Here is a 21,978-nt window from a genome sequence, read left to right on the forward strand (position 1 = left end):
ATTTTCCAGCATATATTCAATTTTTTGCTCAGCCTATTTACACTTTTCTACGTTCATGGGATATGGGTGTTGTTTAATCGGTTTAACCAATATCTACATCATGTATTGCGACCGTGGTTTGCTTGGGAACATCGGGAAATAAATCTTTAAACTGCAGAATTAATTCCTTCAGCTGTTGTTGTTGCTTTGGCTGCAGATGAGACAACCTGTTATCAATGTTTTCTGGAACAACAGAGTTCATTAGCTTAACTGGGCCAATGTTTGGCTTGTGAAAAGTCTCAGACAAGTCAATTGCTTCATTCTCAGGGTTGCCAGATTCATATGTTTTGACAACAACACTCACAGATGGTGCCTGCTTGTCAAAATAAGGCTTTATTATATTTATCGGTCGGGTGTTTTGATAACATAATTCACATTATTAATTTGAGAGACTATTTCACAGGGTCCATTGAGTTTTGCCTGAAGTGGATTTGTCAGCATTGGAGATAAGGTAAGCACCTTATCCCCCACCTGGTATTTTCTTTCGCAAGCCCACTTATCAAACCAACACTTCATTTTGTTTTGAGAAATCTTTAAGTTTTGTCTCGCTAGACTACAGGCCTGGAGTAGTTCATTGTTGAACTTCAAAACTTAGTCTAACAAGTTAACATGCACATCCCCATCAATTCACTGTTCCTTTAACAAGGTCAATGCTGTCCTCACTCTATGACCAAATACAAATTCAAATGGAGTAAAGGCCAATGATTCCTGTACCAACACTCTTACTGCGAACAAAAGCAAATATATTCCTTCATCTCAGTGTTTTCCATTTTCAACACAATGTCTTTTTTTGGCGTGTGCGTGCATGCGTCCGATGATGTATTTTTCAAGCCTTTCCAAGGCACGGAGTGAGAGAGAGACAGTGTGGAACACATTGTGTCTTAATCATTGTTTTGAGGGTAGAATGAAATCTTTCTAGAACCCATCGTAATTCTGGATGTTACGCAGACGATGTAATTTGCTTAGCTCCCAGTACATAAAATACCTGCTGGAATAATCTAGATGTAAAATTGCTTCCTTGATCAGACTGGATTTCTTTAGGCAAATCAAATAAAGTAAAAAAAAAAACTCGGTAAGAGCCTTCGCCACAGTTTTAGCTTTAATATTTCTGAGAGGTATTGCCTCTGGGAATCTGAATGCAGTACACATAATAGTTAGCAGATACTGATGGCCAGCTTTAGTCTTTGGCAATGGGCCAACACAATCCACTATAAATTTTGAAAAGGGTTCACCAAATGCAGTTATATATAGACTGCAGTGGGGCACTGTGGAGACCTGATTAGGTTTACCGACAACTTGACCAATGTGACAGGTTCTGCAAAAGGTCACAACATCTTTCCTCAGATTAGGCCAGTAGAATTATTACATAATCCTTACAGTTTTATTCACTCCAAAATGGCCACCTGAGGGCAGACTGTGGGCCAAAGTTAAAATTTCAGTCCTATAAACTTTAGGAACTACACCTTGGTGACCAATTGCCCATGCCTCACTCGCTGGTATAGCAGGTGGCCTCCACTTCCTCATTATCACTCCATCCTTGAGATAATATCCTACTGGCACTTTCTTAATCTCATCATCTGAGAAAGCTGTTTCTTTTAAAGCTTCAAACTCAGGGTCTTGGTTCTGTTCTGCGATTAACTCGTCTGCGTCGGAAGACATTTTAGCCATACTTCGAGTTCCTGCGCAGGAAGGATAAATGGTAAAATCCATCTGTGGGTCGTCAGTGTTTGGGTTAATTGTTAACTGCACTGCAGGAACAACTTTACCATCTGCCAGGTCATTCACTAACAGCAAAATAACATCTTCCTCTGGTAAACTGGAGCATAATCCGATCTTAACAGGTCCTGAAACCAACCCTGACAGTAAAGTTACCTTGTGCAATGGCACGGAAACCATGTCGCCCCCAATGACTTTAATAAGATTTACCTCACCAGTGTTAGTCTCATCACCAAACTTTAGAACGCTGTCTGATATAAGTGACTGAGAAGCCCCAGTAACTCCTAGAATTTTCACTGGTACCAGGGTTGACCCTTCCTTTAATAATACAAACCCATCTGACATAAAATGATCGATTCCCTTCTTAACACAGTCAGACCTCTCAGACCTTAACTGAGCTTGAAACAGAATGTTCAGAACCCTGTGGGTTGATAGGTGCTTCAACATACTGAACACAGGCATTTGGAACTGACTCCTTTTCCTTTTTCTTCTTCAGGATGGAACAATTAGCCATAATATAACCAGCTTTCTTACAATAGCAACAAGTGAGACCAGAATATTTCTCCTTCAACTGCTTCCCTTCATCCTTACTATTGTCACAAGTCCAGCTTTAATTTCTGGTTTACCCTGGTGATCCCTGCTACTCTTTTGGAATCTCTTATTCGAGATAATCTTAACCTTATGAGTAGAAACAAACTCACCTGCTATTCTATCAGACTCCTGCAAATTGGCAGCATCCTTTTCATCTAAATAGGTCTTTATGTCATCACGAATGCACCCTTTGAATTCTTCAATTAAAAGCAACACTTTCAAGCTGGTACAATCGTCATTTATATTTTTATATGTGTACCGGCAGTCAAAACACACAAACTTCTCATAAGCAAGTTCCATATAATTCTGTTTCACAGATTCCCTCAAATTTCCAAACTTTTGTCTGTATGATTCTGGGACCAACTCGTAAGCTTTGAGCACAGACTGTATCACTAGGTCATAATCAGCTGTTTCATCAACTGTCAAAGCAGAATAGGCTTGCTGGGCCTTCCCCTTAATTACACTTTGTAACAGAATAGGCTAACCCTCTTTTGGCCACTTTAAACTCTGAGCAACCTTCTCAAAATGCTGAAAGTATATATCAACCTCTGCCTCGTCAAATGGAGGTACCAATTTAACTTCCTGACTGGCCTTAAACTTATCACTAGAGTCTAACGCTAGACCCCTTTGCTGCAATCTCTCTATCTTTTCCAGCTCAAACAGCCTCTGTCTTTCTGCTTCCTCCCTGTTTTTCTGCCTCTCTAGCCTCAAACTGCCTCTGCCTTCTCCATCTTTATTTTTTCTCACCTGTTCTGCAGCTCAAGCTAACGAGGTTTACTTTCAGGAAACGCCTCCACTTTAAACAGTCCCTCAGATACATAATGTTTAGCTATTATCCTCTGCATCTGTGCCTTCCTTATTGTCGATTTCACCTTAGCAAGTTTTAACCTTCTAGCAAGACTCAACAACTCAATCCTTCTGGCGTCCTCTATTACCTCAGAGGTTGGCGCTTCCTGACATCTATCAACATCCATTGCTGCTGATTTTCCACACACAAATAAATCAGAGGGACTTCCTCAATGAAATCGATAATTAATGACAATGCCCCCAAATCTGTTAATATCTCGGACGCAGGCCCAATTTTGTTATGAATCATAACGCTTTAGAAATGAACCAGCAGCAATAGACTACACCTGGGGTCTGTTTTTGAAGTTGAAACTATCTTTATTAGAATCTACTTATAATATAGAAACAAGCAAGGTAAACAAAAGTTAACATTGTTGTGTGTATATATATGTGCAAATATAACTCCAAAACTATTGAGCTCGAGAGAAACAAGACTTGGAGTCTTGAGATGGCAAAGTATGAAAGTTCAGTTCAACCATGGAATAGGTGATGAGAGAGATATTTGTAATCCAGCGTAAATGTTGAGGGAAGGCAATTATGTCAAATTCCTCGGGTTTCATGGTGGTAAAACAAGACAACAGTTGCTGTAAATTTTATCCGTTATCATTACAAATCCACATACGAATTATCACGGAAAGTGACTTGTCACAAGGGGTATCGTCTTCAAGTGAATTACCACACCACACCCAGGTAAGGGTTAATACATCAGTGGTCTTCACAGGATACTCCAAATCACATCCACTCCTACGGATCAAACGAGGTGACAACCACACATTTGAGTACGCTGAATCGATAATTAACCCACCCTTGTGGGCATAGGAAAGTTGCGATCAGTGACCCTTGGCCGCCACTTCCCTTGTTTTGATCTTTCCATTTTTCCTTCTTCGTCTCCGTCTGACTCTGAGTGTCTGTGTCCTCGGTTAAAACTAAACAAGCTGCGAGCGATGTAAACAAGCTGCAAGTCAGACTGATTCACCTTCTTAATCTCTCTCTCTCTCTTAAAATGACAGTCCACGGCAAACAAAACCTAGGGAATCATAACAACGGCCACATCCCAAAGGGAACTGACTGGTTTGCCAGTAATTGGGGTGACTGTGTGAATCCTTTCCCACATTCTGAGCAGGTGAATGGGCTCTCTCCAGTGTGAACTCGCTGATGTCTCTGTAGATGGGATGACTGAGTGAATGTCTTCCCACAGTCTGAGCAGGTGAACGGCCTGTCTCCGGCATGAACTTGCTGATGTACCTTCAGATGCGATGATTTAGTGAATCCCTTCCCACATTCTGAGCAGGTGAATGGTTTCTCCTCAGTGTGAACTTGCTGGTGACTCTGTCGGGTGGATGAATGAGTGAATCTCGTCCCACATTCTGAGCAGATGAATGGCCTCTCTCCAGTGTGAACTCACTGGTGTATCTGTAGGGTGGATTACAGTGTGAATGGCTTCTCCCCAGTGCGAACTCGCTGATGACTCTGCAGAGTGGATGACTGAGTGAATGCCTTCCCACAGACTGAGCAGGTGAATGGCTTCTCCCCAGTGTGAACTTGCTGGTGACTCTGTCGGGTGGATGAATGAATGAATCTCGTCCCACAGTCTCACAGGTGAATGGCTTCTCCCCAGTGTGAACTTGCTGGTGACTCTGTATGGTGGATGAGTGAGTGAATCTCGTCCCACATTCTGAGCAGGTGAACGGCTTCTCCCCAGTGCGAACTCACTGATGACTCTGCAGATTGGATGACTGAGTGAATCCCTTCCCACAGACTGAGCAAGTGAACGGCTTCTCCCCAGTGTGAACTCACTGGTGTGCCATTAGGTCAGATGACTGAGTGAATCCTTTCCCAGAAATTCAGCAGATGACAGCCTCTGCCCGGTGTGAACAGACTGTTGTGTCCACAGGTGGGAAGACTGACTGAATCCTTTCTCACACACAGAACAGGTGAATGGCCTTGCCCAGTGTGAACTTACCTTCAGTTGAGATGACCGAGTGAATCCATTTCCACCGTCTGAGCAGGTGAATGGCCTTTTTCCTGTGAAAAATGACTGGCATGCCAGTTGGTCAAATGCACGAGTGAATCCCTCCCTACAGTCTGAGCAGGAAGGATGGTCGATTGGATCCTTCGCTCCACTTCTTAAATATCTGGACAGAGACAGCAAAACTGGCATGCCGTGTTTGAGATCCCTGGAGAGAAATTCCTTCTCATTTTTAACCTGTAAAAAGATTTACAAAATACATCAATGGATGTAGGACAACATTTCAACAGAGATTACTTGAGTTGCCAAGATTTGATCATCCAATTTACTATCTCATCTTGAATGCCGAATGACTGAACCTTCTTGACCAACCTCCCATATGAGACTTTGTCAAGTGCCTTGCGGAAGTCCATGTAGACAACATCTACTGCCTTGACCTCCCCATCTATTTTGTTTCCTCATATGGATTACCATTCTGATCTTGCAGAGGATTAATTTTTCCCTTCCAATCCTTTTGCTTTTAACATATCTGCAGTATCCCTGAGGATTCTCCTTCACCTTATCTGCTGGGGCAACCTCATGCCTTCTTTTATTTCTTTCATAAGTGTTCACTTGAATTTCCTGTATTTCATAAGGACCCCATTTGTTCCTATCTGCCTGTACCTGGTATGCACCTCCTTTTTATTGATCTGGGAGAGGAAAGCCAAATGGGTGATAGAGCTGAATGCTGGGAAGTAGGGGTAAAGGTTGGGGGTTAAACGAAAATGGCAGGGGGAATGGGAGCCTGAATAACTGAACAGAGAGTGGAGTGTTTGTGGAGATAGTTGTTGTTCAGTCCTCAAAGTCAGGAATGAAAAAGTTGAGCATGGTGCAGTGAATATGCTGATCAATGTATATTTCAATACAAGGAGCATTGTAGGAAAGGTGGATGTGTTCAGGGCATGGATCAACACCTGGAATTAAGATACTAGGATCTGGCAACTGTCGATTGGGACAGGCTGCTTTATGGCAAAGGGAGAGGCAGGCAGAATCTTATGGAGTATAAGAACTGCAAGAGAACACATAAGAAATAAACCAGTATGGCTAAAAGAAGGCATAAGGTTGCCCTCACAGAAAAGATGAAGGATAATTCTCGGAGATTCTAGAGAGAGATTAAGAGCAAAAGGATTGCAAGGCACAAAGTTGGTCCTCTGGAAGACCGGAATGGCAATCCACGTGTGGAAACAAAGCAGAAAGGGGAGATCTTAAATCTTAAATATTTTTACATCTCTGTTTACTCAGGAGATGATCAAAGAGTCCATGGGAGTGTGGAAAAGTGGCATTAAAATCGTGGACCCTGTACAGATTAAAGAAGAGTAGTTACTTCACTGTTCAAAATAGAAGATAGAAATCTACAGTATATTCCAGGCCATTCAGCCTAAAATGTTGTGCCAACCATGTAACCTACTCTAGTAACTGTCTAGAATTTCCCTAGCACACAGCCCTCTGTTTTTCTAAGCTCCATGTGCCTATCTAAGAGGCTGTTAAAAGACCCTATTGTATCTGCCTGGAACACCGCTGCTGGCAGTGCATTCCACGGACGCACCACTCTCTGTGTAAAAATCTTACCCCTGACATCCCTCAGTATCTAGTTCCTAGCACCTTCAAACTATGCCCCCTCATGTTAGCCATTTCAACCCTGGGACAAAACCTCTGGCTATCCACACGCTCAATGCCCCTCATCATTTTATACACCTAAAAAAGGCTCTAAACATAACGAAGGAAATTATACATTGGATTGAGGATTTGTTAGAAGTATAGAAAATTATGAGAGTATAGATAGGGTAAAGTCAAGCAGCTTTTTCCACTGAGGTTGGGTGGGATGACAACCAGAGGTCATGGATCAGTGGGGAAGGTGAAAATTTAACGGGAACATTTGGAAAAGCTCTTTACTGAAATGGTTGTGGGGGTGTGGAATGAGATGCCAGCACAAGTGGTGAATATGAGCTCGGTTTCACCACTTAAAGGAAGTTTGGATGGGACCCTGAATGGTAGGGGTATGGAGGGTGATGGTCCCAGTGCAGGTGGTTGCATTAGACAGCTTAAATATTTTTTCACCATTGACTAGATGGGCCAAATAGCCCATTTCCGTACTGAACTTCTCCATGTTTCTGTGACAGAGATGCTGGCCAAACTTGTTTGGAAAGGAAAGATATGAGTGACAATGGAGCAACAATGGCTGCAGTTTCTGGGAGCAATTCGGGAACTGAGCAATTCCACAGAAGTGGAAATATTAGAAAGACAGGAGGACACAACCGTGGCTAAAATGAGAAGCCAAAGCCACCATAAAAGCCAGAGAGAGGGCACATAATAGAGCAAAAACTATAGGGAAACTTTTCGAAACCAACAGCAGACAACTAAAAAAAACTCAGGTGAGCTCAGTGCGTGAAATTGTACTCATTAATGGGTCTTGGTAGCACCCAACAGTCTGAGGTTTTTTGAGGAACAAAATATCCGGCGCCTCTATATCTCATTAAAAGCAAGGTTCCCTACAGCTGGAAATTTTCAATTTTTATTTTGGCAGGCACATGCAAACCCTGCACCCCCAAAATTTCACTTCTGAAGGCCTCCCACTTACAAGTACTTCGTTGCCAGGAAACAGCCAGTCCCAAACCACACTTGTCAAATCCTTTCTGATACCATCAAAATTGACCTTCCCCCAATTTAGAATCTCAACCCATGGTTCAGACCTTTCTTTTTCCATATTTCCTTTGAATCTCATGGCACTATAATCACTAAATTCTGTCACCAGCCCTGGATCATTTCCTAACAGCTTATTGCACACTTCTACGTCGGGAATTCTACGTACTGACTAAGGAAACATTTGACAAACTCTACCCCATCTAGTCCTTTTACAGTATGGGAGTCCCAGTCAATATATGGAAAGTTAAAATCACTTAGTGAATCAACCTTTGTTTATTGGCATGGTCTGCGATCTCTCTACAAATGTGTTCCTCTAATTCCCACAGACTGTTGGGTCTTGCATTGTGATATACACAGCTCAGCACATTCATCGCATCATGCTCAACCATTTGATTGCTGACTCTATCTGAGGTCTGAACAACATCTGACTGGTGTCAAGAAAACAACCTCTCCCTCAATGTCACAAAAATAAAGGAGCTGATTGTGGACGACAGAAGGAATGGAGACAGGGTAACCCCTATTGACATTAATCAATCTGTGGTTAAGAAGGTGAGTAGCTTTAAGTTCCTTGGCATAAACACCACCGAGGATCTCACATGGTGCCCTGATGAAGGGTCTCGGCCAGAAACGTCGAAAGTGCTTCTCCCTATAGATGCTACCTGGCCTGCTGTGTTCCACCAGCATTTTGTGTGTGTTGCTTGAATTTCCAGCATCTGCAGATTTCCTCGTGTGTATGTACTGGCTGTGTTGTAAAAAAAAAGCACAACAGCACCTCTTTCACCTCAGACGACTGAAGAAGTTTGGGTTGGGGCCCCAAATACCAAGAACTTTCTACAGGAACACAACTGAGAGCACCCTGACTGGCTGCATCACTGCCTGGTATGGGAACTGTACTTCCCTTAATTGCAGGAACCTGCAGAGAGTGGTGCGGACAGCCCAGCACATCTGTAGACGTGAACTTCCCATTATTCAGGACATTTACAGAGACAGGTGTGTAAAAAGGGCACAAAGGACATCGGGGACCAAATTCACCACAACCACAAACTGTTCCTATTGCTACCATCCAGGAAATGGTACCACAGCAAAAGGACCAACAGGCTCCGGGACACCATCTTCTACCAGGTCATCAGACTGATTAATTCATGCTGATACAATTGCATTTGTATATTATATTAACTGTCCTATGTACAAACTATTTATCATAAATGACTATATATTACACACTGCACATTTAGATGGAGACATAAAGTAAACGTTTCTACTCGATGTAATAAAGTCAATTCAATTCAATTCACCCTCTCCACCATCTGTTCGGTCATTCTGGCTCCCATTCCCCTACAACTTATTTTAACCACATTACCCCTCACCCCCCACCCTACCACTAGCAACCCTTACCACCCTTACCTCTTCTTCTGTTCCCCTAACAAATCCCCTATCACCCCTTTCCTCTACTAGGTAATCCCCCCCCCCCAACAGCTTCTAAAATGGTCCACCTGTTGTTTTGGGGGGATGGGCACCAGAGTACTCTGCGATGCCAAGTCACCCCAACCACAAAGTGTTCCAGCTTCTACCAACCGGGAAACGGTACTGCAGCATAAAAGCCAGGCCCAACAGGCTCCTGGACAGCTCCTTCCACCAGGCCAACAAGTTAATTTATGCTGATACAGTTGTGTTTCTGTCATAATGACTGTCCTATGTACACACAATTTATTGTAAATTACACATTGCACATTTAGATGGAGAAGTAATATCAAGCTTTCTACTCCTCATGTATATGAATGATATAAGTCAATTCATTTCACCCACTTCACTATCTGTTCTGGCATTCTGACTCCCGTTCCCCCCTGCAAATTTAGTTTCATCACACACTAGCAACAGCAAGCCTTACCACTAGGATATTAGATCTCTGCTAGTCTTAATTCCCAAACTAACAAATCCCCTATCAACCATTTGACATTCCTCTGCCAGGTAATCCCCCCAACAGTTTCTATAGTGGTCTATCTGTTGTTGTGTGAGATGGCAACAAGAGTACTCTGGAATGGCTATTTAACTTTATTCCCCTTCATGTCTCTCAACCAGTTTCCTGTGTTCTGCACCTTGGGTGTAACTCACCTCTCTTCATGTCATAACTATCACCCCCTCCAACTCCCGGATGATCCAGAATTCATCAATTTCTAGCTCCAACTCCTTAAATTGCAGCTGGACACACATCTTGTAGGTGAGGGCATCAGGGACACTGGAGGTCGCCCCAGCTTCCCACCAATGTCCCCTCTAATTTGTAATGACCAGTGTGCACATAAATCTTGTACTGTGCATTCTTTTACCCAGTGACAACATGTGCACAGTGAATTTTATCTGGAGAGGTAATAACTTGGATCTCCTCTGGGTTCGATGGAGTTCATCTGCCCTCTCACAGAACCTACGTAGCAGGCCTGTAATGGGTAATGAAGGATTTGCACATTGTCCATATGTGGTTTGCTTGCTAAGTTACGCTTTAAAAAGTTGCATTTTCCAAATATCACTCCACTTCTTCACACCTGAAAATTCTCCAGCAACTTTTGCATCTCCACAACAAACACAGGTAACACAAGTTTCCGTATTCTACATAAATATATCCCCTGAACCCTCCCCCAAGTGACAGATGGTGGTGAACTCAGTGATGGCAATGCCAATGAATATGAAGGGAAGGGCAGTAGTCTGTCTCATTGGAGTCTGGCACATTTGTTATGTGAAAGCTGCTTGTTGCCCAGGGCAAAGGTGTTTGATATCATTAACTTCCCAGACAGAATGAGTCAAAACATGTCGTCACGGGTAGAAAAGTCGAGAACAAAAGGAGGTAGCTCAAGCAACACACACAAAATGCTAAAGGAACTCAGCAGGCCAGGCAGCATCTATGGAAAAGAGTACTATTACTGAGTTCCTCCGGTATTTTGTGTATGTTGCTTGCATTTCCAGCATCTGCAGATTTTCTCGTTTGTGATTGGAAGTGGAACAAAGGTGATTTTCTCAACTGTTGATGTAAAAGACCCGATTTTGTTCCCTTTCTCCGAGTTCCTAATCCTTGCATTTGGATAGCTGGAGCTCAGCTCTGTCTGAGAGATCCATCGGTTCCCATTCCCTCATCGGCCGGAAGCTCCCCGGGGCCCGTGTACGGATCGCGGGGCTGAGAGAGCGAGAGGTGAGCAGGGCTGTCCCGGGATTGCGGGGATGCTCACAGCAGTTGCCCCTCTGTCGGTGTTTAGGATAGTCGCCCGCAGATAACCGCTTACCTGCGTCCGATCCAGCAGCCTTTTGTGAACTGCGCGCATGCGTTAAATTCGCCACCGTCACAACCTTCACGCCAGCGCATATGATCGATGCTTCAGCGCAGGCGAAATTTTTAATGCAGAGCATTATGGGTAATCACGGTGCCATTAAAAGTTTCTGCAAGCGCCAGTTCCATGTCCAAACCTCATTTTTTTTTGTATATAGAAAACTCAGCAGCTGCTTTAACGCAGAAAGCGGCTCCCATACTCAATATACTCAATATCAAAGTGTATCTAATGCCAAAGTACAATCCTCTTGCAAAGGCAGATATAAAACACAGGAGATTCTGCAGTTGCTGCAAGTACAGACACACACACACACACACACACACACACACACACACACACACACACACACACACAAAATGTTGGAGGAACTCTGCAGTTCTGGCAGCAACTAAGCAGAGGATTACAAAAACAGCAAAGGGAAAAACAGAGAGCTGAGAATACTCTACCGCCGACCCGAGGGTGCGGCAAATCCCGTCCCACCATGGCCGGCATCTGACGGCCAAGTACTGTCCGAAATGTCATTTGGAATTCTGAATAAAGGACAGAATCGAAAATATCCCTGGTTCCTCCGGACCATATCCCTCCCATACAAGTAAAATGATTCTCGATGGTGAGGGGCGGAGGGAGAGGCATGTGTGGCTTCCGATTCGGGGCCAAGTAGTGACTTGTACTTTAAGTTTAAATCCCCATACATGTGAGGCGGGATGAATTTTTAAAGAACGGGGAAGATGTGATGTGTATGTTGCCGGGGCAGTTTCCCTCATGACTTTAGAGAGACGGATAAAGCGAGGGGCTAGATTCCGCCTTTCCAGATTGAATGGACGATCTTTACTTGAACAGAGACCCGCTTGTCAATATTGAAAGACGGGCCAAGCCGCCTGTGTCTGTTGGCCTTGGCCCGCAGCCCGGCTGAACTTCCTTTCTGAGTCTTTGTCCTTGAGACACCTTTGAACAAATTACTCGGCGGAGGGGACCCCGACATCTAATTCCTGATCAGGAGATTGAGCGGGCAGAAACTCAATTTGACATGCGAATGGGGTCATAGCCAGCGGTGAATGCTGAAGGGTATTGTGGGCGGACTCGGCCCGGATTAAATGGTCACTCCAAGAGGACAGATTCCCGGACAGAAGGCAGAGAAGGGCTTGCTCCAGGTCCGGGTCCGTCCTCTCAGCCTGCCCATTAGTCTGAGGGTTGAACACCCACTGGCACAAGCTGATGGGGAGGATCAGAGACATTGCCGGGTGTCGATGGCGAAGAGGAAGATTCAGAGGGAGGGTTCAGTGAGGTGGTGTGTGGTCTTTGGATGTGTGTAAAACGTGTGGGGTGGGTGTCGGTGATTTCAATGCGAAGGGCCTGTGCTGATGGAATGGACTCGGGGGGTTTCCGTGTAGGAGGACTGGGCTCATTCGGACAGGTTATTGGGGGAGACGTGTGTTTACTGGGAGGTGAGTTTAATAAGCAGGCGAGCTGAGGGGGAACGGTCTCTGGAGGAGGGATGTGGGTACAGCCCGTACGGAAGGCGCTGGGTGATTGGAGGAGGTTAGAGGAGGAGTTGTGGTGTCTGTGGGGGCTGAGAGATTCCGAAGGTCAGTATCTGTAGCTACTTGGAGACACGCGTAGTCAGTGTGAGAGTGTCGCGCAAGAGGCGTGTTTTATTATCGGGAGTCACGGTCTTCAGTATTTTATTTCACCTGCTATATTTCCCATTAACCTTCATCTATATCACGGTTATGTCCTCCCGAAGTTTTCCTGCTCTCCACTAATGATCATAACAATTTGAAAATACTACTGGCATCTGAGAAAGTCCAGTGTGAATCCTTCACCGGTCCGGAGAAGCAGCAACATTTCAGGGCTTGATTCTGCAGAGTCGCGCTCCCCGTTATTGCACGATGTCAAATCTCCATGGCAACCCGATTATCCAGCAGCTTTTGGGAGTCAGTAACTGCCCCGTTGCATCAGATTATGCTTCTTCTGCTGCATTGAAAGATTCTGCCATGTCACTAAGAAGCGATTTTTTTTTAACAACCTAGTTCAAATATATCGCAATTTTCCCAGTGAACGCAAATCGAGCCACTTCCCCGCATCTCCATCCTCTGTGTGGAATGTGTTTTGATTCCCGGTCAGATTCTTCGAGACACATTCACTGTATTCTTCCGGTAGCGACCGTCCACAGTCATTACACCGACTCTGACTCTGCCTTTCAAATTCTCATATCATCCCGGCAGACTCCCAACATCTTCTATCTTCTAAGGATAATTTAAGTACTTCAAACTTAGCAGGAATCCAATTCAGACCCCTTGGACTTTTGCCTCTCATCCGATTGGTTACCTGTGAACTTGCCCGAGTCTGGGTTCGGATTCCTTCCTGCCCTGGAGTATATCTAAAGGGGCGGTGCTAATCCCTCGGGGCTCGTTCGGCCTGATCCTCGCCGAATGAATTTCTGGCCGAGTTACTTGGAGTTATCCAGTATCCTGTAATTTCTACAATTTTACTCTCTCTCTCTCAATCTCTCTCTCTCTCTCTCTCTCTCTCTCTCTCTCTCTCTCTCTCTCTCTCTCTCTCTCTCTCTCTCTCTCTCTCTCTCTCTCTCTCTCTCTCTCTCTCTCTCTCTCTCTCTCTCTCTCTCTCTCTCTCTCTCTCTCTCTCTCTCTCTCTCTCTCTCTCTCTCTCTCGTTAATATAATTCCCAGCTTTGTTTAACGCTGCGATTTATGGAGCGTGACAACATCCTTCACTATTTTCAAAAGTCCAACAGCTTCGCACTGGGAAGTGGCCGTTCACCTGCTCCGTGTGTGCGAAGAGACTCATTCAGTTAACCCACCTTGTGATGCTCCGGTGAGTTCACAATAAATAGAGGCCACATTTCTGTCTGGAGTGAGCAAAGAGTTTTACTCACTCATCCCAGCTGCTGCAACACCAGCAACTTCACATCAGGGAGGAAGTTCAAATTAGCTCCGTGTTAAATGTTTGACCATCACGGTGACTGAAGGCAGCTGCAGGTCCATGAGGGACTGTTACTGTCAGATTCTGCAGTTCTTGCGGCTGCTCATCGCACCCAGGACTGAACCCTGGTCAGTGAGCATTGGAGGAGTCTGTTCTGCTGATGTTAGACTTAAACTAGACTGGTGTTTAATATTGTGGATCTGAGAAAGATAAATCAGTTCTGTATGAAATCCCGTGTCTCGGGTGCTTACTGTCTCTACCACACTCACAATGTACACTAGACTGGCCACTCGGCCGATCTGGTTCCTGCCCTTGTTTCTGTTCCATATCAGAATATTAAACTCCTTCTTCACAGCTCTTTTGAACATCATTGTAACATTTTCACTCATTTCAGAGGACGTGCTTCAGACAGCTGGGTTGTTGCAATGCGCCTCTAAAGTCTGACCGCAGACTAGTGAGTGAATCTTCGATGGAGCAGAGTCAGAAACCAAAGAGTGGCCATCCTGAGTCAGGGTTTTGGGGCTCCGGAAAGAGACGGGGTCTAGAGTTTAAGAGGAGAAGGAAGAAGCGGAATCAGGCCAGCAGGATGTGCCTACAGATGAAAGATCGGAAACATTTGGAAATTGATTGAAATAAATGCAAAACACTGGAAGAAATCGACAGAGCAGGCAGCAAATGTGGAGAGGAATAAATAGACAACGTGTAGGCCGGGCTCCTTCAGCAAGTCTAGACCATGTATTCCTCTGTTTAGTTGTTGCCTGAACTGCAGAGTTCCTCCAGCATTTTGTGTGTGTGCGTCTCTGTATTTCCATCAACTGCAGAATCTCTTGTGTTTTATATCTGCCTTTGTAAGAGGATTGTACTTTGGGATTAGATACACTTTGATATTGAGTATATTGTTTATGTGAGCCGCTTTCTGCGTTAAAACGCCCGCTGAGTTTTCTATATACAAAAAAAAACTGAGGTATGGACATAGAAGCGGTGCTTGCAGTAACTGTTTAAAAAATTCGCCGGCGCTGAAGCATCGATCATATGCGCAGGCGTCAATGTTGATGACGTATGCGAATATCACGCATGCGCGCAGTTCACAAAAGGCCTATGGAAAACGGCTGCCGGATCGGACGCAGGTAAGCGAATATTTTGGGGCGACTGTCTTAAACAGCGATTTCGAGACAATTCCTGTGAACTCCGCACAGCGTGACCCGTAATCCCGGGACAGTCCTGCCCTCTTTCCTCTCTCTCAGCCCCACGATCCGTACACGGGCCCTGGGGAGCTTCCGGCTGATGAGGGAATGGGAATCGATGGATCTCTCAGACAGAGCTGAGCTCCAGCTATCTAAATGCAAGGATTAGGAACTCGGAGAAAGGGAACAAAATCGGGTCTTTTACATCACCAGTTCAGAAAATCACCTTTGGTTTATCTCCAATCACTAACAAGAGAAAATCTGCAGATGCTGGAAATCCAAGCAACACACACAGAATGCCGGAGGAACTCAGCATTAGTACTCTTTTCCGTAGATGCTGCCTGGCATGCTGAGATCCTCCAACATTTTGTGTGTGTTGCTTGAGCTACCTCCTTTTGTTCTCGACTTTTATATCTGTGACGACACGTTTTGACCCATTCTTTCAGGGAAGGTAATTATATCAAAAATCTTTGCCCTGGGCAACAAGTAGCTTTCACATCACAAATGTGCCAGACTCCAGTGAGACAGACTACTGTCCTTGCCTTCATATTCATTGGCATTGCCATCACTGAGTTCACCACCTTCAGTCCCCTGGGGAGGGTTCAGGGGAAATATTTATGTACAATACAGAAACTGGTGATACCTGTCTGTATTGTGGTGATGCAAAATTTGTTGGAGAGTTTACAAGAGGGAAGAATTGGAGTGATATTTGGAAATCTGACTTTTTAAAGCATAATTTAGCAAGCAAACCACTTATGGACAATGTGCAAAAGCACTGGTGGGAAAATCCTTCATTACCCGTTACAGGCCTGTGACATGGTGTGAGAGTGCAGATGAACTGGATCGAGCCCAGAGGAGATCACAGTTCTTACACACAGTGATTTGCTGGCTGTTAAAATGAATACCTCTCTATATAAAATTCATAGTGCACATCTCGTCACTGGGTAAAAGAATGCACAGTACAAGATTTATGTGCACACTGGTCATTACAACTTAGAGGGGACATTGGTGGGAAGGTGGGGAGAACTCCAGTGTCCCTGACACCCTTACCTACAAGATGTGTATCCAGCTGCACTTTAAGGAGTTGGAGCTGAAAATGGATGAATTCTGGATCATCCAGCAGTTGGAGGGGGTGATAGATATGACATGAAGAGAGGTGTTACACCCAAGGTGCAGGACACAGGAAACTGGTTGAGAGACATGAAGGGGAATGAAGTTAAATAGCCACCACAGAGTACTCTTGTTGCCATCCCACACAACAGCCAGGTGGGCCGCTTTAGAAACTGTTGGGGAGGGAGGGATTACCTGGCAGAGGAAAGTCAAACGGGTGATAGGGGATTCGTTAGTTAGGGGAACAGAACAGAGGGGATGAATGATCAGTTTTGATGGTGTCAAAAGGACCTGACAAGTGTGGTTTGGGATAGGCCGTTTTCTGGCAAAGGAGTACTTGGTAAGCGGGAGGCCTTCAGAAGTGACATTTTTGAGAGTGTAGAGTTTGTATGTTGAAAGGTAACTAGTGCAGGAAACCTTGGTTTTCAAGAGATATTGAGGCCCCCGATATTTTGTTCCTCTAAATGCCTCAGACTGTTGGGTGCTACCAAGACTCATTAATGACAACAGTATCATAATTTCACCCCCGAGCTCATCTGACTTTTTTTTAGTCATCTTCTGTTGGTTTCTAAAAGCTTCCAATAGTTTTTGCTCTTTTGATTTCCCTCTCTTTGGCTTTTATGTTGGCTTTTGCTTCTCATTTCAGCCACGATTGTGTCTTCCTGCCTTTACAATGCTTCCACTTCTTTGGGATGTATCGATCACTCAGCTCCTGAATTCTCCCAGAAACTCCAGCCATTGCTGCTCCGTTGTCACTCCTACTTTTTCCCTTCCAAACAAGTTTGCCAGATTCTCTGTCACAGAAACATGGAGAAGTTCAGTACGGAAACAGGCTATTTGCCCAATCCAGTCAATGCCAAACAAACATTTAAACTGTCTAATGCAACTAACTGCACCGGGACCATCGCCCTCCATACCCCTACCATCCAGGCTCCCATCCAAACTTCTTTTAAATGGTGAAACCGAGCTCATATTCACCACTTGTTCTGGCATCTCATTCCACACTCTCACGACCATTTCAGTGAAGAGCTTTTCCAAATGTTCCCATTAAATTTTCACATCCCCACTTACCCATGACCTATGGTTGTCATCGCACCCATCCTCAGTGGAAATAGCTGCTTACCTGTACCCTATCTATACTGTCATAATGTTGTCTATTCCCAACAAATCCTCAAAGAAATGTATAATATCTTTGTTTATGTTTAGAGCCTTTTTCAGGTGTATAAGATGATGAGGGACACTGATCATCTGGATAGCCAGAGGCTTTTTCCCCAGGGCTGAAATGGCTAACGTGAGGGGGTATAGTTTTAAGGTGCTTGAAAGTTGATACGGAGGGGATGTCAGGGCTAACTTTATTTACACTGAGAGTTGTGGGTGCATGGAACGGATTGCAGGCTACTTGTGTGAGAGTGCTTCAGTTACTGTGGGGCCAGAAACCCATGCAGCTCAGTGGGAACAGGGAATAATACCAATGGAGAGAGTCAAACTGAGCCAGGTCACAGATCGGAGATGGCAGAAATGCCCCATTCTTTTAGAGACAGGAAAAGCATCAGAGAATTTGATGGTCATTCCGGATACCAGCACTCTGCCCAGTTAGAACATGATTTCTCTCCAACTCTTCACTGTAACAGTGTGATGCCAGCTGACACCTTGACAACTCAAGCGATCTCATTAGAAATGTCCTGCACCCATTGATGGATTTTGTAAATCTTTTTACAGGTTAAAAATGACAAGGAATTTGCCTACGGGAATCTCGAACACAACACGCCAGTTTTGTTGTCTCTATCCAGATATTTAAGAAGTGCGGCAAGGGATTCAGTCGATCATCCTTCCTGCTCAGACTGTCGGGAGGGATTCACTTGATCATCTGACCCAATGGCACGCCTGTTAGTTTACATGGGGGGAGCCCATTCATCTGCTCAGACAGTGGGAATGGATTCACTCGGTCATCTCAACTAAGGGTACATCAGCAAGTTCACACTGGGACAAGGCCATTCACCTGTACTGTGTGTGAGAAGGGATTCAATCTGTCATCCCACCTGTGGACACACCAATCAGTTTACATTGGGCAGAGGCTGGTCATCTGCGGAATTTTTTGGGGAAGAATTCACTCAGTCAACTAACCTAATGGCTCACCAGCGAGTTCACACTCGGGAGCGGCCGTTCACCTGCTCAGACTGTGGGAAAGGATTCACTCAGTCATCTCAGTTACTGAGACACCAGTCAGTTCACACTGGGGACAGGCCATTCAACTGCTCAGCCTGCGGAAAGGGATTCACTTCCGCATATAAGTTACTGAGACAACAGTCAGTTCACACTGGGGAGAGGCCATTCACCTGCTCAGACTGTGGGAAGGGATTCACTTCATCATATCAGTTACTGAGACACCAGTCAGTTCACACCGGAGAGTGGCCATTCACCTGCTCAGACTGTGGGAAGCGATTCACTGAATTATCTCGACTGAAGATACATCAACGAGTTCACACCGGAGAGAGGCCATTCAACTGCGCAGACTGTGGGAAGGGATTCGCTCAGTCATCTCAACTGAAGGTACATCAGCGAATTCACACTGGGGAGAGGCCATTCACCTGCTCGGACTGTGGGAAGGGATTCACTTCGTCATCTCTACTGAAGGTACATCAACAAGTTCACACTGGGGAGAAGCCGTTCACGTGCTCGGACTGTGGCAAGGCATTCACTTCATCAGCTCACTTACTGAGACACCAGTCAGTTCACACTGGGGAGAGGCCATTCACCTGCTCAGACTGTGGGAAGGGATTCACTTTGTCATATAAGTTACTGAAACACCGGTCAGTTCACACCGGAGAGTGGCCATTCTCCTGCTCAGACTGCGGGAAGGGATTCACCGAATTACCTCAACTTAAGGTACATCAGCGAGTTCACACCAGAGAGAGGCCATTCACCTGCTCAAACTGTGGGAAGGGATTCGCTCAGTCATCTCAACTGAATGTACATCAGCGAATTCACACTGGAGAGAAGCCGTTCACCTGCTCAGACTGTGGGAAAGGATTCACTCAGTTATCTCAACTGAAGGCACACCAGGGAGTTCACACTGGAGAGTGGCAAATCACCTGCTCAGACTGTGGGAAGGGATTCGCTTCGTCATCCCATCTGAAGATACATCAGCGAGTTCACACTGGAGAGAGGCCGTTCACCTGCTCAGACTGTGGGAAGGGATTCACTTCGTCATCCCATCTGAAGGTACATCAGCGAGTTCACACTGGAGAGAGGCCGTTCACCTGCTCAGACTGTGGGAAAGGATTCACTCAGTCATCCATCCTAAAGGCACACCAGCGACTTCACACTAGGTAGAGACCGATCTGCTCAGACTTTGGGAAAAGATTCTCTCAGCCAAATCAACCAGTGTGCATCATTGAGTTCACACTGGGGAGAGGCCGTTCACCTGCTGTGAATGTAGGAAGCGATTCACTCAGTCATCTAATCTTATGTAGCTCTCAGTTCTGCTGGCAGCTTAACAGAGGGGTTTATAGCCCGCCCACCCCAGTCTGGCCAAACTGAAGAATCTCGTTTGTGTGGATACTGAGCGATGTGTCCCCTGTGTAATCTGCCCCGGGGTTCATACTTTCTATGGACTATCTCTTTAAAATGCAAAGAGAACTGAGACTGACTTTGGACACGCTGTTGGATTTCTGCAGAAGTGCTGGGTTGTTATGGTGACCAGCTAATGTTTATGCTCTCTGTGGTTAAGCAAGGTCAGAATGATCCTTTACCGACACAGAACAAGCAAGCGACTTCTTACAGAGAGAGGGGGCGGAGCTACATGATGGACAGCTGGTGTTCAGCACAATGGTATTTAAACACGGAACTGCTTTTCTCACAGGACACACGGACGCACGAAGGCAAGTGATGAAAGTTTCTGCCAGTTGGACTTTCTAGCAGGGTGGGATTTGAGGATCGATAAAAAAGAGTCGATCTGTGGCTGTTAGTGCGTGTAAGAGCAACCCTGTGGAATCTACCGGTGAGTCTAACCCTTGCCTTGGTTGGTAGACTTTCTCTTGAAAAGATGCTTTTGAGTTGGTCACGTCTGGCTAACTTGGAAGATTTGATGGGCATTGGAAAAGGTCAACAACACCTGTTTACTTGGATTACATCTCCCTCTCCCTCCCTCCTCCCCCCCCCCCCCCAAATCTTGTGAACTAAATTGAATCTACCACATCATCGTAAGACTATATCGTTTACCACCGAGGTTTTGGATTTTATATACAGGTGGCCCCCGTTTTTCGGACGCTCACTTTACGACAGCTCACTGTTACGAAAGACCTACATTAGTACCTGTTTTTGCTGACCAAAGAGGATTTTCGCTTTTACGATAAAGATGATGCCTCCTTTATATGTGAGTTTACCCCGAAAAAGACTACCATGACCGTGAAGCCTTGTGCGGCAGTTGTGTACGCATGTGTGTACGTGCATAGCTGTGCACGTGCCGATTCTTTTTCTCTTCAAATCAATTTCAGTTCACTATCTTCCCGATTTTCAGTGAAACTACACTGTAAATTCAATATTTCTACTTTATATAGTGTGTATATTTATCATATCATTCCTACTTTTACTATAGGTTAGTGTTATTTTAGGTTTTATGTGCTATTTGGTATGATTTGGTGGGTTATTCTTTGGGTCTGGGAACGTCCAAAATCTTTTCCCATTTAGATTAATGGTAATTGCTTCTTCCCTTCATGACATTTCGGTTTACAAACGGTTTCATAGGAACGCTCTACCTTCAGATACCGGGGGAAACCTGTATTCACACCTATATATGCATAACATTGCTAACCCTTGGATTATCTGGTTTAAGTTCACTATTATTAGTAGTTACCAATTAAATAGTGTTTGTTAACTGCAAAACCAGACTCCAAGTGTGTTCAATTGTTGCTGGTAGTTTTATAGGTTTGCGTCTGTGTGACACCTGAAATAACAAATGGTACATAATATGTGATTAAACTATTAAGATTTATAATTCTTACTTTGATTATAGGGTTAGTAAAGAAAACAAAAAAAAAGAAAAAGGGCCCACTCTCTCCATTCACGTCTTCTCATCTCTCCCCAGCAAAAGGCCATGAAAATCTCTCTTCCAGACTCACAAGAAAGAACATTTCTGTTATTGGATAATTTTGTCGTGGTTTTTCGTGCCCCACAAACGACCAGGAGACACAGAAGATTCTTCAAGAAGTATTAAACTTTAATTTGCAAATCAAAGCTGAGACTGTCATTGAGCTAGTCGCTGATTGCCCACCGATCCTTGGACATAGCATGTTTTATAGCAATCTCCTGGCTTAGTTGCATTAGCATATGCAATCAGTCTATAGTTGCGTACCACACGTACATCCGCCACTATCGTTTCTACCCATTGACTTAATCATGTTCTAATCTACATCTCTTAGCTACCTCTCATTAACACACCATTGTCTTCTACATTCTTAAGATTTCATTCTCCTACTAAATTGGGTACATGCATAGCAAATAGCAAACTCAGACTACATAATCTACATCTTTTAGCTTCCTCTTATTAAAACACCGTTGTCTTCTACATTCTTAAAATTTCATTC

At 44.6% G+C, this 21,978-nt stretch overlaps 1 protein-coding gene across 1 annotated transcript in view; it reads left to right on the top strand.

Annotated features, from left to right (window-relative positions):
* LOC140723892 (uncharacterized) overlaps positions 1 to 21,734 on the top strand; it is a 68,366-nt gene extending 46,632 nt beyond the window's left edge. The window contains exon 4 of the mRNA XM_073038432.1: positions 18,721 to 21,734. Coding sequence (XP_072894533.1) covers positions 18,721 to 19,726 — 1,006 coding nt within the window. The 3' untranslated portion in view covers positions 19,727 to 21,734. The remainder of the gene's footprint in view (positions 1 to 18,720) is intronic.
* The last annotated feature ends 244 nt before the right edge of the window (positions 21,735 to 21,978 follow it).

Source organism: Hemitrygon akajei, unplaced genomic scaffold (assembly GCF_048418815.1).
Source record: "Hemitrygon akajei unplaced genomic scaffold, sHemAka1.3 Scf000144, whole genome shotgun sequence".
NCBI lineage: Eukaryota > Metazoa > Chordata > Chondrichthyes > Myliobatiformes > Dasyatidae > Hemitrygon > Hemitrygon akajei.